The following is a 20,395-nucleotide window of genomic DNA, read 5'->3' on the forward strand; positions in this document are numbered from 1 at the left end:
TTATATTGGACTCTGTGAGGCAGAAAAACTGGCATTAGCCAGGAGACTTAGGTTGGGTGAAGTTCATTGAGAGCAGGAGGTTGTTAATTGGCACATTTACAGCAGCTGCGATTACATTAGTCCCATCTTGACATTTCTGACTGTAGATTTTTGTTATTGGGGTTGCATATCAGAGATGAGTATGTTCATCTGAGAAAATGCTTCCAGTGAATAATTAAAGGCCTCCAGTTGTATTTCTTTGTCTCTATGAGATCACTTGTGTTCTGCAAATTGATGATACATTCATACATGAAGTGGGATTCTTAATATTAGGTGCATGACGTGCTCTAAATTCTGGACCTTCAAACCTCTACCAAAGATGACAGGTGGGGGAGATAAGAGGATAGTAATTATGTACAGTGCCAATTTGTGAACCTATGAGATATCACAGAGTATCAATGTTCAGTTATGCCTGTCTTGACTGGGCATGTTTATTTGCATGGAAGCGTGTAAAAGATGTTTAATATACACTTGAATACAGTCAACACAGAAATTAGAGGTTATTTTTGCATGATAAAATATAACTGCAAAAAAACTATTTACCCCAGTGTTCTTTAGAAGATTAATTCTATCTGACCCAATGTTAAATTATCTTAGAGAAGTTAGAATCAGGAATCAATTTTATCACCCCCAAAATACTACATTTGCCTCTTCATTGTATTTTTAATAAAACAGTCAACTATTCATAACACCTCTCAATTAAAGTCTTAAATTTAAAATAATGTTATAAATATTGAAATTTGGTAATGTGCTGTTTTGAAAAATCAGTGAAGACGTTCATAGTGTTTGATATTCACCAAATCATTTGTTGCGATTGGAGACGAGCAGAGCAGGTGTTATGCTATTGGGTTGGCCAAAAAGTTCGTTTGGTTTTTTCTGTAAGATTGTATTGTGACAATTGTCATATCAGCGTGCATTTTAAAAAAACTTATCAAACATTTTGTGTAGCCATTTTAATATTGAAGATGTTAGAAAATACACAACATTTTCAGCATATCATGCTTTATTATTTCAAGAAAGGTAGAAACAACTGAAATGCAAAAAAAAAAAAGATTTGTGCAATGTATGGAGAAGGTGCTGTGAATGATCGCATGTATCAAAAGTGGTTCACAAAGTTTTGTGCTGGAAATTTCTCGCTGGATGATGCTGCACAGTCATAGACCAGTTGAAGTTGACAGCGATCAAATCAAGAACAATCAACGTTATACCACATGGGGAGAGCTAATGCTCAGAATATCCAAATCAATGAAGTTATTGGTGAAAATGAAAAATTTGTCTTTACAGGAAGAACTAAACAGACACTTTGACCAACCCAATATTTAAAATTCATGGAACTGACTTGGGCTCAGTGTGGACATTGATTTGAGGAGAGCAGCAATAATAAGTGCAGTAGATGAGAATGACATTGTGAATAGGACTCTAATGGTTGCAGAGCTGGTTGCTTGGCGGTTATGTAAGGATGGCTTAGAAAACCAAGCACTTTCCCCATTTTCCTGTACTCCTAGACATTGATACTCTAAACCTAATAGTGCTAGACCTCCCATTCTTTCATGCATACTATTACCACTTTACTTAAAAAAAATATTTTTAATGGAAATTCATCTTCCTCAATCTAGAATTTCAGAACATAATATTATACTATGTCCAGCTTCACTGAGTTTTTTTGGACACAGACTTCTTAAGCATACCTTCTGTTTAAGGAAAAATAATTGCTATGTTAATGGAATCAATCACCTATTGAAGAGAAGGGTTTCAGAAGGATGATAAAAGGGACATGCCCCTAAATGGGTGAAGAGAAATGTATTAACATAACTAATTTGTTAGTGCCATAGAAATATTTCCATCTGTAGATATGGAATATTCTGTTAAGCCAAAATTGGTATTTTTCACTTATTTGGTGTAATACTGGCTTTTGAAAAGAATTTCATTTCTGCATAACACTGTTACTTAATCACTGATTGAAGCACCATTTCTTAATTTTAAAATATTTTTGTTATTTGTTTTTTAAAGTTATTTTTAAAATTAGTTATCCAACTAATTTTGTGTAATTTTTAAAAACAGATTTGAACAGTAGGTCAGAATTTTTAAATAGTTGGAAGTATATTGATTTTGCACTCCACATTCGCTTAATCATAAGCCTGAATTTGGTCACAGAACAGACTGTAAATTGGGAGTATTTTCCTGTTTTGGAGGACAATTCCAGTATATCCTAAGACAATCATCTTTTTAGGTGTAGCGTTGTGTTTTTTGAGACATTGGAAATTTCAGGGTTCAGATTCTTACTTTCTGGTAGGTTTATGGAATGAAAGTTAATAGACTGAGTGATTTTATCACTTTCAGAATGAGATAGAAAATTATAGCTAGCCTTCCTATAGGTCTGCAGTAAATAATATTTAAAATTTTATGTTAGTCCTGGCCAGTGTGGCTCAGTGGATTGATTGCCAGCCTGAGAACCAAAAGGTCACGGGTTCAATTCCCAGTCACTGCACATGCCTGGGTTGCGGGCCAGGTCCCCATTAGGGGGTGAGGCAAACAATCGCACATTGATGTTTCTCTCCCTCTCTTTCTCCCTCCTTTCCTGTCTCCCTAAAAATAAGTAAATAAAATCTTTAAATGTTTACAGGTCCATTTAAAAATAAAATAAAATTTTATGTTATATCACTAGTGTTCTTTTCTCTTTTGAAGCTGTTTCAAATGTCCATTTGTCCATGACTGAAAATTAAGGTTAGTAAACATTACAACTCGACCCACAGGTTTTCTCAAATGTTAAATCAGTGTGATCGACCATTGTAAAATGTGGAATGATTATATGTGATTATCCCAAAGTAAATATTTCCAAACCATAGGGAAATAACTGCAGTATTTTTTAAAATCTTATTCCTACCCTCCTTTGCATGTTACTGATTTTTTCTAAATTATAAAAATATGTTGTGATATATTAAAATCTGCAAGAAAAATTGCATTAAATGTTTTAGGGCAATAAGAATTATTGTTTCTTGAAGAATGAGTTTTTTAAAAACAAACTCTTGTTTCTTCATCTTTTATTAAAAATAACTTTTGATGGCTCAGTAAAACGCTTTAGGACTTGACTTTCATGGCTTTTTACGGTTATCTGGGTACATTCCTTTCGTCACAAAGACCATGTGAGCTAGTTCTCCAAGTGATTTTAATAAACCTGCCGTTAAATAATCAGAATCTTATGTTTTAGAGGTTTCTTCTCGTTAAGGTAGAAAGATCTTAGGTATTAGGAAAGGCAGGTATGATATCCTAATATTTCATAGTAGAGCTTACAAGTGAAGGAATTTATCCAAATAGGTTATCTTCAGTGTGTAGCATCAGTACAAATAGGGGTTTCATGAGTCATTGAATCTGATGAAGCAGTGATAAATCATCTCTTAATTTGCTCTAACGATTATTGTCATTTCAGGCCACATTCTTTTCTCTGAGCAGTTTCCACTGTCAGGTTGAATATTGTTTTTCTTTATTCAAATCATCACAAAGGTTAAGATAATCAAATAGGAGTTAAAATAAGTTATGTTTGATTTGTTTTTCCCTGAAAATAATGGTGAACCTATTGTCTGTATTATGGATATTAGGCAGAGATGCACTTGTTTCAGTCATAGCAGAAATTACATTTGGAGAATATAATTGATTTTCTAGTGGTGTGAAATACTTTTTAAAAATTGTGCTTGTCTGTAACTGAAATGTTATAGAATTGTAACAATATAGGGATTATAGAGTTATATTAGCTCTCCTCAAGACATTGAAGCACAATAATTTTCATGTAACAGTTCTTATCCAAGTGCTGCTAATCTGTCGTGCAAATAATGAAGCTATTTGATTGCCTATCTAGCTATTCACAAATGACTGTAATCCTTGAGATGTCGTCTTGTTGCTCATTTGTATTAAATTTGGGGCATTGTGGGTTAATACTTTAGAACAGAATCCATCAACTCAGCTCTGTGAGACAGCAAACCATTTGAATTCATTAGTTTTGTATGCATTGTCAGTAGAATAAATTTTGGAGGGGCTATTTACTACCAATGACAAAGGGAAAATTATATTGTCAATATCATTTGACTTGAACTTTTGTGATCTTGTAAGTCTTGTCTGTTGTGTTTCAAACTTGCTTAAGCCATACATACTCTTAATGATGTTTTTTATGTTCTTTTTCAGCAGCCTTTTTCTTTGTTATGGTTAATAGCTTATAAACATTGAGAGGGTATTGAAACTTTTTTTTTCTTGAGTTCGTCACTTTTGACCCTTGTATATGTGATTTGTCATAAAGAATAGTCAGCCTTTCACTACTTCACAAAATGCATTTCAGAGTTAAACACTGTGATCCTGCAGAGCGGATTTAGTAGGCCCCCCCCTTTCCAGTTTTCTCCTTTTATACGGTGCCTACCACCTTGAGGGCGCTTAAATACTAGAGGATGGAAAGTTAAACATTGTCATTTTTATGTTTATTGAGTAACAAGATTACACAGCATTTGATTTTTGTTGTCAGTGTATTGAGAGCATTTTTACATTAATAAATGTGTAGAAATGTGACTACATTCATCAGGTGTGAACTCTTGTAAATGAATTTTGTATCTTGAATTCACATATATATTAAGTGTATCAATATAAAAATAAACATTATTTGCTTAAAAGTTGTTGGTTCTTAATAATTGTTGACAACTCTAAGTGCTAAACTCTTACCGTTTGTTTGCTTCTTTCAGATAATGCGTCATACAGGTCCAGCTCTTTTGGGGCTGTGGATTCAGTGCTTATTCTCCTAGTTTGTATATTTCTTCTTAGTCTTACTCTTTCTTGGTTTTTTTCCCTCCCCTGCACCTGGTGGTCGGAACTGGAACATGCGGAGGGAGGGATTGATTGTTCAGGGGAATCCAGTGGAAGCTATTGACCCTGGGGCCGGTTGGTGTTGCATCTGGGTCAAGAGCAAGAGCAGCGTCAATGTGGAATGTCTGGCTTGGCTAGCTAGCATTGAGGAATATGGAGACCTAACAAAGGCTACTAATTTGCATTCTAACTTTGTACGAGGCAGTTTTTATCTCATAATGAATGCAGTGGGTTGCCAAACCAACGTTTTTGTTTTTTCAGCGAAATGCACTATATCAGAGTGCACTATATAAGGGTATGATTCCGGAAACTACTTTCAAGGGTATAGCTTGTGTGTCCTGGGTTGCGATATAGACTTGTAACCTACAACAGGTCATAGGCACAAAAGTTAAAACACTAATAATGATCACAAGGCACGGGGCACCCATTATAGACTTGGAGTGATCACCTACTAAGTGACAAGCAGCTGTGTAGGGTGCGGGGAACTAGGGCGCAGCGAGAGGAGAGAAAGCTCCTGGTTGGCCCAGCGCAGCCACCACCGCCTGAGGTTGCCTCTCAGCTCAGCACACGCCATCGCACCAATTGGGTTCTCTCCTTTAGGCCACGAGGCTCCTCCCACTTCCCCTCCGTTCCGCGACGACTCTGAAACTAGAAGAAAGGCTTCAGCCACTCAGTGAACTTTCTCTGGTCAGGCCGCTTGCTGACGTGGCCAGCCTGCCAGAGGGAACGCCCGGCACCGCGCCGCGCCCTCCAGTGGGTCCAGCCCAACCACCGCCGCTCCACATTCGAGCCTGGGTCTGCGGAGGCCGCTCTCGAGCGCCTGCGCGCCGCGGCTGGCCGGGCAGTCGGCCGCCGCACGCAGCCACTTCCGGCGCACTGGTGCTAGTGCGGTTCCGGGTCGGTGCTTCGCTCGCCGACCGGCCGTTCGGGCTGGTGACGGGGTCCGGCGTTCGTGAGAAGCCCCCGGAGGCGGGGCTCTGCGGGCTGCCCTGAGAGCGGCAGGTGCGCGGGCCAGGGCCAGAGACGCGAGGAGGCCCCTCATCCTCCCAGTAGATTCGGTCCGCCCCCCAAGCGGCCCAGACGGGGCTGCCCCAAGACCCAAGGCAGGGGTCGGTACCGGGGTGCTGAAAGGGCGAGGGTGGGGGCAGAGGAGGGCTGCCCGTCCTGGGAGTGTGGAGCCTAGGGTTCCAGGGTTACCCCTTTCACAACCTTTGACAAGTCACTCCTCTGGCTCTCAGTTTCACTGCTGTCAAATTGGGGAGACGTGGGCTCCCTTCTTTGACAGTCTACGCCCGGGTGCGTCTCGAAGGAGTGAGTGACTGGGATCCAAACTGTCGCGGCAGGTACCACCAGCCTGCCTCCTTGGGCGTTGAGCAGCTGTCTTTTACCCAACTTAGCCATCCTTTCTGTCAGCGACTTTCTTAGTGCGAGTCTAGGCTCCAGGGTCTGGCCAGGTAGTCTGTGACTCAGAATCAACTGAGAAATAATCACTGGTTCTGGGAAATCGTAATCTCATTCAAGTTGTTTTGCTCGGGTTGCCAGTGCGAAGTGAATTTATGCACCAACTGCAATGAGAGGTTTTGTCCTTTGTGGCTGTAAGTGAAACTCCTAGGCAAATCACAAATGCAGAGGAAACCAGGATGTGGGAAGGTAGCTCACGGAGGAATGGCACGGTGACAAGTTTTTCTCTCTCCCCTCTAAGCCCTCTCCCTACTCTTTCAACCCCTGCCCCCACCCCTTCCCCAACATTTTCACCTTACACTTGAAATACCCAATGCATTTTATCTTTGTCTTCATGCAGGACAGAAAGCTTTGACCTCCAAGCTGTTTTAACTCTAGTAGATAAGCTAGGTGAGTAGTCGGTTTACAGACATTGAAGGTAAAGTTTTTGAAGAATTGCACAGACCTAAGTGGAAATGGTAAGAAGTCCTTTGTAGATCGTAGGTAGTAGAGCTTGGATTTCCTCCACAAAATATGAAAAGTTAAGATTGGAACTGGGATATTAGTGGTTTTATGCACCATTGGGAGGAAAAGACCTTGAATCTCATTGTTGACTATCATGTAAAACATTCTGCAAAAAAGAAACTGATTCGAGATCATTTTAATCGCCCTTAAAGAGAACCACATAGCATTTCCCGGAATGCCTTTTCCAGGTTGTCAGCTTTTTCCGGTGAATACCTGAATGCAAACCATCCTGGAACATTAGAACATTATACCTTTTCTTCATATTGGGTTACATGTTTTTGTCTTCACCTTAAAAAACATGCTAAACTACAGTTAGTATTATTGGGAGAAAGATTCAAAAACATTATGTGATGTTAATGTTAGCTCTGGAAATTTTTACTTAATGTATTTATTATACACCATAGCCAACATGGTATTTAAAAAAAAAAAAAAAAGAGTAGGGACATGTGAGTCAGAAACTTTATTTCAAATACCAGCCCTGCCACTTAGCAATCTTTGGCAGATTACTTCACCAGCTCGAGACTGGATTTCCTTATCTGTATATGCATATGAAGCACTAGAGTGCTTTTTAAAATGCTTAGTAATGGTGTCCTATTAAGTATACATGTAAAATTATGAAGCTTAATTTTCAAACTTAAAGCTTAACATACCAACTGAGAATGTGAAATCTCTCCCGTGTTTAACTTAGAGTTCTCTTTCATCTGATTTATAGATACTGTGTTGCCATAGGTCCTTGGCCCGCATTTAAGAAGGGATGAAGCTAGCTTGGATATCTGGAACTTTTTAGGCACCTGTCTCGGAATTCCTGGTTGCTGGCCTAAAGACTACTGTGGCTTAAGAGCTGGTCCTCAGGGCAGAATAGCCCCACAGCAAAATGTTTGCTAAACTAAAGAAGAAAATTGCCGAAGAGACTGCTGTTTCCCAGAGACCAGGAGGTGCTACTAGGATCCCACGGTCCGTGAGCAAGGAATCGGTTGCCTCTATGGGAGCTGACTCAGGAGATGACTTTGTAAGTATCTTCATTAATGTTTACTATTTGGTACCATTTCAATATATATTTAAAGTAATGTTTTTTTCTTTTTTCAGAGAGAAGGGAAGGGAGGGAAAGAGGGAGAGAAATATCAGTGTGCAGGAGAAACAATAATTGGTTGCCTCTCACACACCCCCAACTGGGGACCTGGCCTGCAACCCAAGCATGTGCCCTGACTGGGAATCGAACTGGCAGCCTTTCGGTTCACAGGTCATTGCTCAATCCACTGAGCCACACCAGCCAGGGTTAATTTTTTTTAATTATAATTTATCGATTATGTTATTACAGTTGTCCCAGTTTTCCCCCCTTTGCTCTCCCCTACCCAGCACACCCCACTGCTTCAGGCAATCCCCACACCATTGTTCATGTCTGTGGGTCATATGTAGGTTCTTTGGCTGCTCCATTTCCTATACTGTAATTTACATCCCCAAGGCTATTCTGTAACTACCTATTTGTACTTCTTGATCCCTTCACCTCTCCCCCCACCCCCCACATCCCCCCTCCCATCTGGCAAACATCAGAACGCTGTCTGTATCCATGATTCTGTCTCTGTTGTTCTTGTTTGCTTAGTTTGTGTTTTAGATTCAGTTGTTGATAGATACATACTTATTGCCATTTTCTTGTTCACAGTTTTGATCTTTTTTCTCTTAAATAAGTCCCTTTAATATTTCATAGAGTAATGGTTTGGTGATGACGAACTCTTAGTTTTTTTCTTGTCTGGGAAGCTCTTTATCAGCCCTTTGGTTCTAAATGATAGCTTTGCTGGGTAGAGCAGTCTTGGCTGCAGGTCCCCATTTTTCATGACTTTGAATATTGCTTGGTACTCCCTTCTAGCCTGTAAAGTCTCTTTTGAGAAATCACTGACAGTCTTATGGGAACTCCCTTGTAGGTAACTAACTGCTTTTCTCTTGCAGCTTTTAAGATTCTCTCTTTATCTTTAACCCTTTGGCATTTTAATTGTGATGTGTCTTGGAGTGGGTCTCTTTGCATCCATCTTGTTTGGGACTCTCTGTGCTTCCTGGACTTGCAAGTCTATTTCCTTCACCAAATTAGGAAAGTTTTCTTTCCTTATTTTTTCAAAAAGATTTCCAATTTCTTGCTCTTTCTCTTCTCCTTCTGGCACCCCTATGATGTGAATGTTGGAATACTTTAAGGTGTTCCAGAAGTTGCTTCCACTATCCCTGTTTTTTTGGATTCTTTTTATTTCTTATACTTCTAATTGGTTATTTTTTGCCTGGTGTGGGGCTGGGACTCTTCACTCCTGAAATATCTCTCCTGAATTTTTATCCACCACACATGGATGTGGGACCAGCCCATTCTGTGTCTCTGCCCCTCCTGGATAGATGGTCTTACCAGTCTGGATGGATGTGGTTTCTTGAATTCTGTATTTGTCAGACTTCCATTCAACTCGATTTTTGACAGTTCTAAGTGATGGTTGTTCTATATTTTGGTTGTAATGTTGATGTGGTTGTGTAAGGAAGCGAGCCGTGTTTACCTGTGCCACCATCTTGACCAGAAGTCCCCTGTTTCTTGTTCATGTATATATCTTCTGCATCTTCTTTTACATTTCACTTCTCAGTGCTTCAGTCTGTTGTCTCTGCAGACATGTATACTTTAAGTCATTATTGCTTAACAAGGTCTGTGAGTTTTCGTTTGGAGTGAGCCAGAGTATACTCCTTTATTGGGAAAGTTGGTGAAAAGTTGGCACTGATGACTGTACTTATGTTCGTTATTTGTAGGGTACCTTTGTGGTTGGAAAGATTTTTAAAAATGAGGATGTTGCTGTGTTAGGTAAAGGTCAAGCCTTAGGATTAAAAGCATGTCTTTAGCATATGTTAGGATCCTCTTAACATCAGATAAGACTCTTTTCAAAACTGATTTACAATGCCCTGGCCGGGTAGCTCAGTTGGAGTGTCATCTGGTACCCCAAAGGGCTACAGGTTCAATTCCAGGTCGGGGCATGTGAGGGAGGGAACCAGTCCATGTTTCTCTCTCACATCAATGTTTCTCTTTCTCTCTCTCTCCCCACCTTTCCTTTCTCTCTAAGATCAATTAAAAAAATATGTATCCTCGAGTGAGGATTTTAAAAAATGGTTAAAAGGTTTATAATGTCTGATATATGTAAAAGAATGTATGTAATGTAAATGTAAAGTATAAAGCATAAAAATAAAATGAATGCTTGTTAATCTATCACCTACCTAAAGAACTAGAACATTATTGATACTGGGGTTTTTTTGTGCTTTTGTTTTTAAAGATTTTATTTATTTTCAGAGAGAGGGGAAGAGAGAGAGAAAGAGAGGGAGAGAAACATCAATGTGTGGTGGCCTCTCTTGCACCCCCTACTGGGGACCTGGTCCGCTGCCCCACAGGCATGTGCCCTGATTGGGAATCGAACCAGCACCCGTTTGGTTTGCAAGCCAAAGTGGCACTCAGTCCATTGAGCCACACCAGCCAGGGAATACTGTTGAACCACTTGTACACTCCTTCCCAATTCCCTTTCCCCTCATCCCCTCCAGATAATCATTATCCTACATGTTGTGTTATCATTCCCTTCCTGTTTAAAATATCCTACCAGATATGAATATAGTCAAACAATTTATTGTTAATGTTGCTTATTTTTGAACTTTCATCTTTCTGAAATTCATCTGTGTTATATGAAGCTGTGGTTCACTTATTTTTACTGCCATATAGCATTCCAGCATTTGAAGACAGTTGATCTCTGTCTACTCCCGGTGACAGACACTTGAGTTGTTTCCATGGTCAGATGAGTCTTCCGCCTCCTTTCTTGTACTACCTGTCTGGGTCAGATTACATGGCAGAAGCTATTAGGTTATTGAGGTGAAACAATAAGATTGCCAGATCTAAGTTATCATTGGCTGCTATAATTAACAGGAAATATAAATGCACATTTGATCACCGGGCTGAAAGATACAGTTTCAGTTCTGAGTTCTGTAGCAGAAATACCTGCGTGCTGACATGCTAAATGAAGGCTCTCATCTCAAATGTATTCCAGACATCCAGGTTGGCCTGAATTCAGGAAATATTTAGCTCTGAGACTTTTAAAGTAATTGATTTGAACTTACTATATATACCTTCTGATCCCTCCCTACCTTCAGACACTTATATCCTGCTGTGTGTATTTCTCCAACTAGATGTTTTTCCTCTGGTGTCTCAAATTCGAAAACAAACAAAACTGAAGTCAGTGAGGAGTTCACATGTGGAACTCCTTTTCCACATGTGCACCTTCATCCCCCACATCACCAACAGGCAACATTGGAGGCACTTTAGACTCTTCCTTCTTGGCCTCTTGGTGTCCAGTCAGTTAGCAGGTATTTGGCTTCCATCTCCTGAATGTCTCAAACTTGCCCTCTTTACTCGATTTGCCAGTGGTACGTTCACTTCCGTTTTATTTCAGGTTGTGTTTGTTTCTTGGACACATGCAGTAACCTGTCTGGGCTTCCTGCCCTCAGTAACTCCCCAAAGCAGATATGTTCGTGTCTGTCCAGTGATTAAAAATCCTCAGTGGCTTCCCCATCATCCTCAGGAGGAAGTGCAAACTCATTATTTTAGTACAATGGTGAACAGCCATGGTCTGTCCAGCTCATGTCACTCTGTTTTCCTACACCCTGTGCTCCAGCCATAGTGAACTTACTGTGCTTTCTGGAATGGACAACATTCCTTCATGCCTACATGTTTGTGTGTGCAATTTCCTCTCTCTGGAACGTCTCCTGTGTCCTCCTTTCACTTCTGGGACCCTCTCACAGACTCTTGTGCATCCTTCAAGACTGGCTCACATGTTATTTCCAGGAAGCCCCCTTGGCCGGACCTGCCCCTCTCACCCCCTCTACACTTTATCCCTCCTGCTTGAATTTGGTCCCTGGCCTCCTGCTTACCCCTATCAGAGCACCTGTTGTGTTGCATTGTTGTTGGCTATTTGCTTGTCTCTCCCACTAGACTGGGAGCTTTATGAGAAGCAGGAGAGTGTAGCAGTTGGGAACTCAGGTGAGGTTATAGAGTGAGGCCTGAGTTTGATTCCCTGCCTCCATCGTTATTGTGTGACTTTGGTCAAGTTCCTTCACTTTTTTATGCCTTAGTTTCCCCGTCTGTAACAGTGGATAGGAACTGTACCATTCTGTTAAAAGTAGGTGTCATGTCCCTGAGGTTCACCCATACGTAGGTTCAGTTACTCACTGGGCAGACTCACAGGACTCAGCATACAGTTTTACTGACTGCCATCACTTATTACAGTGGAAGGATACAAAGCATAACCAGCAAAGGGAAAAAGTGTGGGGGGCAAAGCCTGGGAGAAACCAGGCATAAGCGTCTAAGAGTCCTCTCCCAGTGGAGTTACACAGGACAACTTAATTCCCTCAGCAGTGATGTATGGCCACGCAGGGTAAAATGTCTACCAGAGAAGCTTCTAAGTGTCTCAGTGCCTGGCGATTTCACCAGGAGACTAGCCACAGGCATCCTCTGCCTAGCATTTTCCAAAACTAGGTAGGAAGACAGGGGTTAGCATTAACCATTTTTTTTGCATCCTCCAAAACAGAAGGAAGACAGGGGTTAGCATTAACCATTTTTTTTGCACAACCAGTTTAGGGTATAATGAACCATTCTTATTAGGAATGGTAGGAACCTTTGGAAAATCTAAGTTCCCATAGGCCAGCTGAGGGCTGACCTTGCCAGCAGGCCTTGCTAAGAATAGCAGTCTCAGGCCTGTGATGTTAGCTCTTTTCTGCACAGTGTGTAAAACACGTTGTAATGTCGTGCCTGCCTCTTGACAAGCATTTCACAGTTAGTAGCTGCTGCATGGACAACAGTGTGGTGATTGTGGGGCTCGGGGAGTGGGGCAGGTGGGAGAGGGTGTAGTGCGGATAAGTGGTGATGGGAAAAATACAATTGAAAACACCCACTTTGTAGTGTACTGGCTGGCTCTTAACAAGCATGTCAAAATTAGTAGTTGCTGCAGCTGCTGCTGTTTTCGGTGAGGACTTTTTGTTTTACCACTATTCCCAGTGCTTAGCCCAGTGCTGAGAGTAGGGTGTCTCACTAGCAGTAATAATCGATACTTCTACTGGTAATAGATGACGTGTATTCAAACCAACTATGTGCCTGGCTGTTCTTAAGGAGTTGACAAGTATTAACTTATTTACTCCTCATCACAGTTCTGTGAAGTAGGTTGTGTTTGTTGTCATAGTTTATGTGTGCAGTCAATGCACAGAGAAGTTGATAACTGGCCCAAGGTCTGTACTTTGTATGTGGTGAAGAGGGGGCTGTAACCTGGACCTTCTGCCTGCCGAGACTCCCTTTTAACTATACATTGTACTGAGTCTCTGTAATGTTGGTTGGGCAAGTGGCTAGAGTGAAATGTTCAGCCACCTCTAAAGACATTTTGGGAATAAAATGGGGAAATATGATGATATTAGGTGCTATTATTTTTAATATTGTTAGGTGTGATCATGGTATTGTGGTTGTAAAGGAAAATGTCCTTATATTTTAGGAATGTTTATCAGCCCTGGGTGGTGTGGCTCAGTGCATTGAGTGGCAGCCTGTGAACTGAAAGGTCACAGGTTTGATTCCCAGTCAGGGCACATGCCTGGATTGTGGGCCAGGTCACCAGTGGGGAGCGCATGTGAGAGGCAACCACCCATCAATGTTTCCCTCCCTCTCTTTCTCCCTCCCTTCCCCTCTCTCTAAAAATAAATAAAATCTTATTTTTAAAAAAAGAAAAAAAGTGTTTATCAAAGTATTTAGGATGAAATGCCATGATGTCTTTTATTTAAAGTACTTTAGTGATGGAGCAAATGTGGGAAAACATCAGCGGTTGTCACAGTAAATAGAGAATGTTCACTAAACCATTTACTCTTCTGTATTTTTAAAAATTTTATAATCAAGGTGAAAAGATAAAGCAAGTTATTTATTAGCAAGCAGTGCCTAAAATAATAAAAGTGCCCGTGTGCTTTAAGATAATGTAGATTATTGGGGGAAATTGATGTCTCATTAATATATTAATATGTTGAATGTGCATTATCTGCTAAATTTTTTGATGCTTTTTAGAGCTTTTGATTGACATCCCTTTGTCTTCTGGATGAAGATACTGAAACTTAATCAACATCAGTGATAGTTTCTTCATCACAGGCCAGCCTTCCCCTCTTTATCCCAGGATTTTACCTTTAGAAAAATGCAGTGATTTCCTTTTTCATCACTGAAAACATATATTTTGTATGAGGTACTTGGCGTAATAAGATCATAATGGGTTTCTTCACCACGCTTTATTCTGATAGCATGTATACACACACACATAAGTTATCTGTTTAGCATTTCTTATCTCCTTCACACTATACATGGATATAGTGTTGCTTCTACGTTGTAGGTTGAGAAGCTAGGGCCCAGCTAAGTTAAGAAGCTTTTCAGTGATCACAAAGTGTAACCAAACCTAAAATAAGAGTCATCGTTTTCTGGTTCAGTACTGTGGTCTCACGCTTCCAAACCCCCTGTATGAATATGACCTCTTCTTGTGTCTGTCTCAACAGGCTTCCGATGGAAGCAGCTCCAGAGAAGATCTGTCGTCTCAGCTTTTGAGAAGAAATGAACTGATACGGAAATTAGAGGCCAGGCTTTCTGGTATGTCTAAGGATTAATAAAAAGCAAACACAGGAAATACGCCTTGCAAGACCATCTCTCCCTATAAAATAGCCGTGTAGCATAACCTTATATTTATTTTGAGGTATTTTGATCTTAGTCAAAGAAAAAAAAAAAGGAGCAATTTGTACTTTTTTCCTTCTTTTGTTAGTGTACTACATAGTGTAAATTCAAAACTGAGTTTTTAGGTTTAAAAATAAACAACTTACGTTTTTCCGCTCCTGAGGTTTCTAGCCACAAATATGGAAGGTATTAAAAATATATGTAGAATAAATTTGACCATCTTTTAAGCCATTATCACAGCTTGCTTTTGGGCGGAGAGGGGCAGAGGGTACCGTTTACAGGGAATGGCCGGCAGGTGTTGCGTTCTTCAACACCAGAGGGGTTTGGTGCTATGTTGCCATTTGCTGCAGCTACGTATCACCTATGTAAGTGTCATTCTGGTGTGTGGGCCACTTTTCAATAGTATTTCTAACTTCGCCACCTGTATGGGAGCAGTAGCACTCACTGTGTCTTTTGTGTGCACTTCACAGTTTACACAACTCCCATTACATCCTTTGCCTGAGCTGGTCTTGTTTGTGATAGAGCTGTGAGTTCTTATGTTGGTTTCTGCCAAGGGACACATTCTGAAAGCTTCCTTCTCTGAAGTGGTCCTTGGCTTCTGTGTTTCTTTTTGTCCCTTGGCCCTATGCCCATTTTATTGGAGTGAGAGCAGTAGACTGCAAAATTCACCGAACTTTACGTGAAATCTCTGTGTATGTGCAGTTACCAAAGGTCCATAGTGCAGTTCACAGCCTCTAGTTAGTCCGTTATCTCATTTCGTCCCCACGGTGGCCTTACTAGACATAGTGAGGTCAAGGCCACACAAGTAGTAGGTGATAGAGCTGGGATCCAAACTCAGATTCGCTAGATACTGGAGTCTGTACTTTTAATTACAGTCTGCTTTAAACCCAGTTGTTACTATCCTCTTACCCTCTCATGTAAATAATACCAGTAACACAGGTGAAATCATTGTACTTTTGTTTAATGTTGTGGGGAAAGCTATAAAATAATAGGTACCCTCCCTAATATAGAAAGGAGAATAGTCTAGGTTTGATTTATATTAGGGAGGAAGGGACAGGGAAGAGAACTGACATACACTGAGTCCGCTTATGTCCTGGTATCTTCCTACAGGCCCAGTAGGAATACTAACAACAACACTAGCGGCTCCCTTTTGGTGAGCCCTGTGTGCCAGGCGCATAAGGCATACAAAATGGTTTATTATCTAGGTACAGTTAATATCGTCATTTGATAAATGAGGAAAATGATGCTTAGAATCAATCATTTGCTTAAGGACTGCCATGGTCAGGATTTGAACTGAAGCCTGTCTCCTTTTCCATTGTGCCATGCTGTCTTCTTTGCCCACCCAGGTGAATAATTCTGACTTTCACCTGTGAAGTGGCACAGGCCGCTCAGTTCCTGTGTAGAGAGGAAGCTGGCTTTTCTAAGCTCGGGGCACTTTCACTGTAAAGGCAGTCCTGTGGTAAGGCGTCTGCGTGGCCCTAACCACTGTCACTCAGGGTGCAGACTGTGAGGAGTATCTAGTGAGTTCCCTTTGGTTTGCCTTGCTGAGACCGGAAGGGGAGTGAAAACTGAGATTGAAATTAAGTAATGAGACAATACTGGTTTTCATAGCAGGGCATTTCTGATGACTGAAACAGGCCCAATTCTTGTTCTTTATCAAGGCTGGAAAAATCTGCCTGTTCGTATTCACCATTTATGCTGTGCATAATTTGTACTATACCTGTTTGCCTGTGTCGTTCTTCGTTAGTGGGAGGCTGTCTGCCTAGCTTTCCTTAACAGGAATGGTTTTCAGGCTGAGAAAATCATCATCATTTTCACTCATTTTTTTTGTTTAATTAACTTCCTTTCCTGATGTTTGTCCATTCTTGGTATGTGCATCACCCTCCTCACCCAAGACTATGCTGAACAGGTCCGAAACTTGCAGAAGATAAAAGAGAAGCTTGAAATTGCGTTAGAAAAACACCAGGATTGTACGTATTTGTTTCACTGTTTGTTTTTTTTCCAATCCTTTTAGGGTTTTGTTTTTTTGAAATTAAACAATAGTGAATAGTTAAGATTTTCACTTTGCCATAGTTCAAGTCTTTATTTTATGAGTAGTTTACAGTATTTCTTAATTAGGTTGATATACAATCACATTTGTTTGGTATTTATGTTGCCTTATGGGCATGCCTCTTAGGAGAAAGTCATTATTAGCTGTGTCCATCCAGTTGGCTAGTCTATTGGCAAAATCTAGTACCTGGCTTTTGGACCTAGATTGGGAGACTTTGGTTCTGGCCATAGCTCCATCCCTGCTCTGCTCAGAAACGGGGGGAAATCTCTGACTGCCACCACCCTTCCCACAGCAGAACGTGCATTTTGTTCATTCTACCCTATCTCGTGTGTGCCTCGTTGGGTTCAATCCAAGGAGATGCTACCAGAAGTAGAAAGTTGGTTTTTATTGATATAATACATACTAAAATTTTTTAAAGGGAAAACAAAGTGAAAAATATTTTGTGTGTGTGTTGCTTTGCTTTGCTTTTTGTTTTTGTTTTTGATTCTATAAAGTGATAATAGTCATCTCTTAGCAACAATATTAGTGTTTTCTTGCACCTTACCTAATTCAGTGCTCTATCATTGTACCATTTAAAAAGTTGCCTTTTGGCATCTTCCTAAATGTATATACTTGACTATTAAAAAAAAATAGGAAACAAACAAACAAAAAACAGTGGTCAATTACTAAGGCCAAAAAGATTCTGGGAAAGTCGAGATGGGTCAGGTTTTTCCCAGGCTCATAATTCACTTATGTGACCTCAGCCTTTTTGGTTAGGTAACAATTGTAAAGTAATCACATGAGTTATTTGTCATGATGTTTCTGAAATATTTCCATATCTCAAAAAAAGCCTATTTGTTAACAGCTTCCATGCGGAAATTTCAAGAGCAGAATGAAACATTCCAAGCCAACAGAGCCAAAATGGCAGAAGAACTGGCTTTGGCATTAGCCAGAAAAGACCAGGTATTTTATATGTGACACTGCCCAAGACTGGTGAAAAGATTTCACTTAGTGACGGGATTTTAAAAAATGGCGTAAACCTGGTAGAAAATATTTACAACCTAGGAGAAAAGGAATGCTGTTGATATATATGTTCTTTGACATTTCAGTTGGCCTCAGGGTGGGATATTATCAGAAACTTTACAGTTATGATCATGAAATGTGTCCAGAATGTGAGAGTATTAGTCTGCAACTGTGTAGCTTTGTAGAAGGGAAAAGGGAAATTGTGTGTCCATAATCTGGTAGTGAGCCCAAGACAAGGAAAGAGGTCTCTGTCCTCTGAAAACCTGTCTCAGAACCTAGACTCAAACACATGCCTTTTATGCTGGAGAAGATGCTTTCAAGCCAGCCATCGTCCATGATGTACTTAGTTCTTACAGTCTCGGGCTCCTAAATGTCTTCAGCTCCAGCCAGCTAGACAGAAAGGAACTCCTGTAATCTCATTAGAATCATCTGTTTTAAGATGCTGAATGAGCAACACCAAGAAAGGAAAGTAATGCTGTTACTGGCTATTATGAGGTATATTTTGTGCAATGGAATTTTAAATTTAAGATAAGCATCAAGATATTATGATAATCCTTATTAAGACAGGGTCAATTTATCAATATTATATTATTGCATTTAAGAAAATGTGATTTACCTGCAGTAAGTGGGGTGGTTGGTTGGTTGGTTTTAAAGTGTATATTTGTCAAGTAGGACATTTAACTAGACAGAAGAAACATCATTCACCAATACTTAATGGCAAACTACGGTGTGAGTGTCTGTAAATGAAGAAATAATCTAAAATTGGTAGATTCTGATTGTAGGCACTTGGTATATGGCATTTTATACCAGTGGGTATTTTTCCCCTGTTCAATGAGTTGTGAATAAGGGGCATAATCTGTTTTCTATTAACTTATACCAGATGTGAAGCATATTGGTAAAATCAAGACAAGAAGGAAAGTATTAGGGGCTGCTGAAGACTTTCCCCTTTACTAAAATACTTTCTAAACATCAGTTACAGAGTTACCAACTCCACTGGTCTGAACTACCCATCCCAAGAAATTACAGTAATAATCATGGGAAAACTCTCAGGAATAAGCTGAAAAGCTGCATCTGAACAGCAGAGATGGCTTTGTTTGGGTGTCTACTTAGTAAACATATGCAGGCTTATATCTTGTTCTAGACTCTTATATAAAGTTCATTTTCTTCCTTTAGGACTCTTGGCTTTCTTAATATTAAGCCAACTTCATGGGTTTTTAAAAAATGTTCTGTTTTGTTTGGTTGCTGGGTTGCTTTGGGGAGGGGAGTGGTAGGTTGGTTTGTCTTCCGAAAATTTTGCTATTATTGATACTCTTCCCTGGAAACTACTTTTTTGTTGTTTTGTTTTAGGAATGGTCAGAAAAAGTGGATCAGCTTGAAAAGGTTAGTTCATCTTTATTTTTGCCTCATTGTGAACGTTGGCCTTTTCCGTGGGCTTAGAAAATGGTTTCTGCAATGTCCAGTGTACTGATAACTATGTCACCTCTTGGAAGCCAGGTACTGACTTGAAAAACTCATGCCTTACGCTTTCTTGGGGGGCATGCCCCTCCCAACATACTCTCTACCCCTCTCTGAACATTCTGTGTACCTGAAGGCTGGTAGGAGCTCCTCAGTGGGGCTCCATTGCCCTTTTGCTTCCGATTGGGTCCCACCGGTGGGGAGCACCAGAGAGCCGTGTGTGGAAGATGACTGTGGTCAGAATGTGTAGTTCCCAGCCTTCTCCACCTGGGGTCCCTTCAGGTTGGTTGGTCACAGCTTGAGTGGACCTTTGGTTTCCCTCTTGACATAGTTTCTCCCTCTGGGTTTCTTGTAACCTCTTCATCCCTTTGCCCCTTCATGCCTATCTGTTACTAGCACATTTTCTCTTTTAGGTTTTGTTACTCTGCCCACAGCCTTGAGAAGTCCCTTTATTAAAGTTTTCTCAAAATACCTAATTTGAGTCTGCCAGCTGTTTTCTTGCTGGGACCCTGACTGACGCTCTGGTCCCATTAGGAACCATTTTTGAGGAGACAGTGAGAGGAGGGCATTTCTCCAAGCTCAGCATCGAGAGAGAGCCCACTGGCTATGTGCAGATGAGGAAGATTGATTATTCTAGCCCCACGGCTTGTCTAGCACCGTGTAGGTGCCTGAGGTAATCCTGGCCCCCAGACATGAACAGGAAGACGGAATTTCAAGGCTACAATTAGGAAAGCGTTTTAATTTTTTTAATTTAATTTTTAAAAAATCCATATTGTGCCCTGGCTGGTGTGGCTCAGCGGACTGAGTGACAGCCTGTGAACCAAAGGATCACCAGTTTGATTCCCAGTCAGGGCACATGCCTGGGTTGCCAGCCAGGTCCCCAGTAGGGGGCGTGCCAGAGGCAACCACACCTCTGATGTTTCTCTCTCTCTCTCTTTCTCTCTCCTTCCCCTCTCTAAAAATAAGTAAATAAAAAATCTTTACAAAAAATCCTTATTGTATTTTTTCCATTACCCGTTAGTCCCCTTATATCCCCCTCCCCCCAGCAATCACCACACTGTTGTCCATGTCTATGAGCCCTTTTTCCTTTTGGCTCAGTCCCTCCACCTGTTATCCTGCTCTCCATCTATGAGTCTGTCCCCACTTTCCTTGTCTAGTTTGTTCATCAGATTCCACATATGAGTGAAATCGTATGGTATTTGTCTTAGAAAAACATTTTAAATTAAGATAATCAGTAGTCAACACCCTCAGCCTGAATTATGTGCTGCTACTTGAGTCATTCCTTGTTTTCACTGAGTACTCCCAAG

The 20,395-nt window shown here is 40.6% G+C and overlaps 1 protein-coding gene across 6 annotated transcripts in view; it reads left to right on the plus strand.

Moving 5' to 3' along the window:
* The first annotated feature begins 5,556 nt into the window (after positions 1 to 5,556).
* Positions 5,557 to 20,395, plus strand: part of GOLGA1 (golgin A1) — a 42,226-nt gene continuing 27,387 nt past the window's right edge. For 2 of the 6 annotated variants that reach the window (XR_002974943.4, XM_024562029.4), the window contains exons 1-7: positions 5,558 to 5,990; positions 6,683 to 6,732; positions 7,559 to 7,855; positions 14,410 to 14,500; positions 16,477 to 16,551; positions 17,476 to 17,573; positions 18,981 to 19,013. Coding sequence is in view for 5 of the 6 variants with exons in the window: in XM_024562029.4 (XP_024417797.2) it covers positions 7,721 to 7,855; positions 14,410 to 14,500; positions 16,477 to 16,551; positions 17,476 to 17,573; positions 18,981 to 19,013 (432 nt within the window). In the remaining variant the exon portion in view is untranslated. Of the gene's footprint in view, positions 5,991 to 6,682; positions 6,733 to 7,558; positions 7,856 to 14,409; positions 14,501 to 16,476; positions 16,552 to 17,475; positions 17,574 to 18,980; positions 19,014 to 20,395 lie in introns of all 6 variants that reach the window. The other 4 variants (XM_045196686.3, XM_045196684.3, XM_045196687.3 and 1 more) reach the window with 4 other exon arrangements.

Source organism: Desmodus rotundus, chromosome 1, assembly GCF_022682495.2.
Source record: "Desmodus rotundus isolate HL8 chromosome 1, HLdesRot8A.1, whole genome shotgun sequence".
Lineage (NCBI taxonomy): Eukaryota > Metazoa > Chordata > Mammalia > Chiroptera > Phyllostomidae > Desmodus > Desmodus rotundus.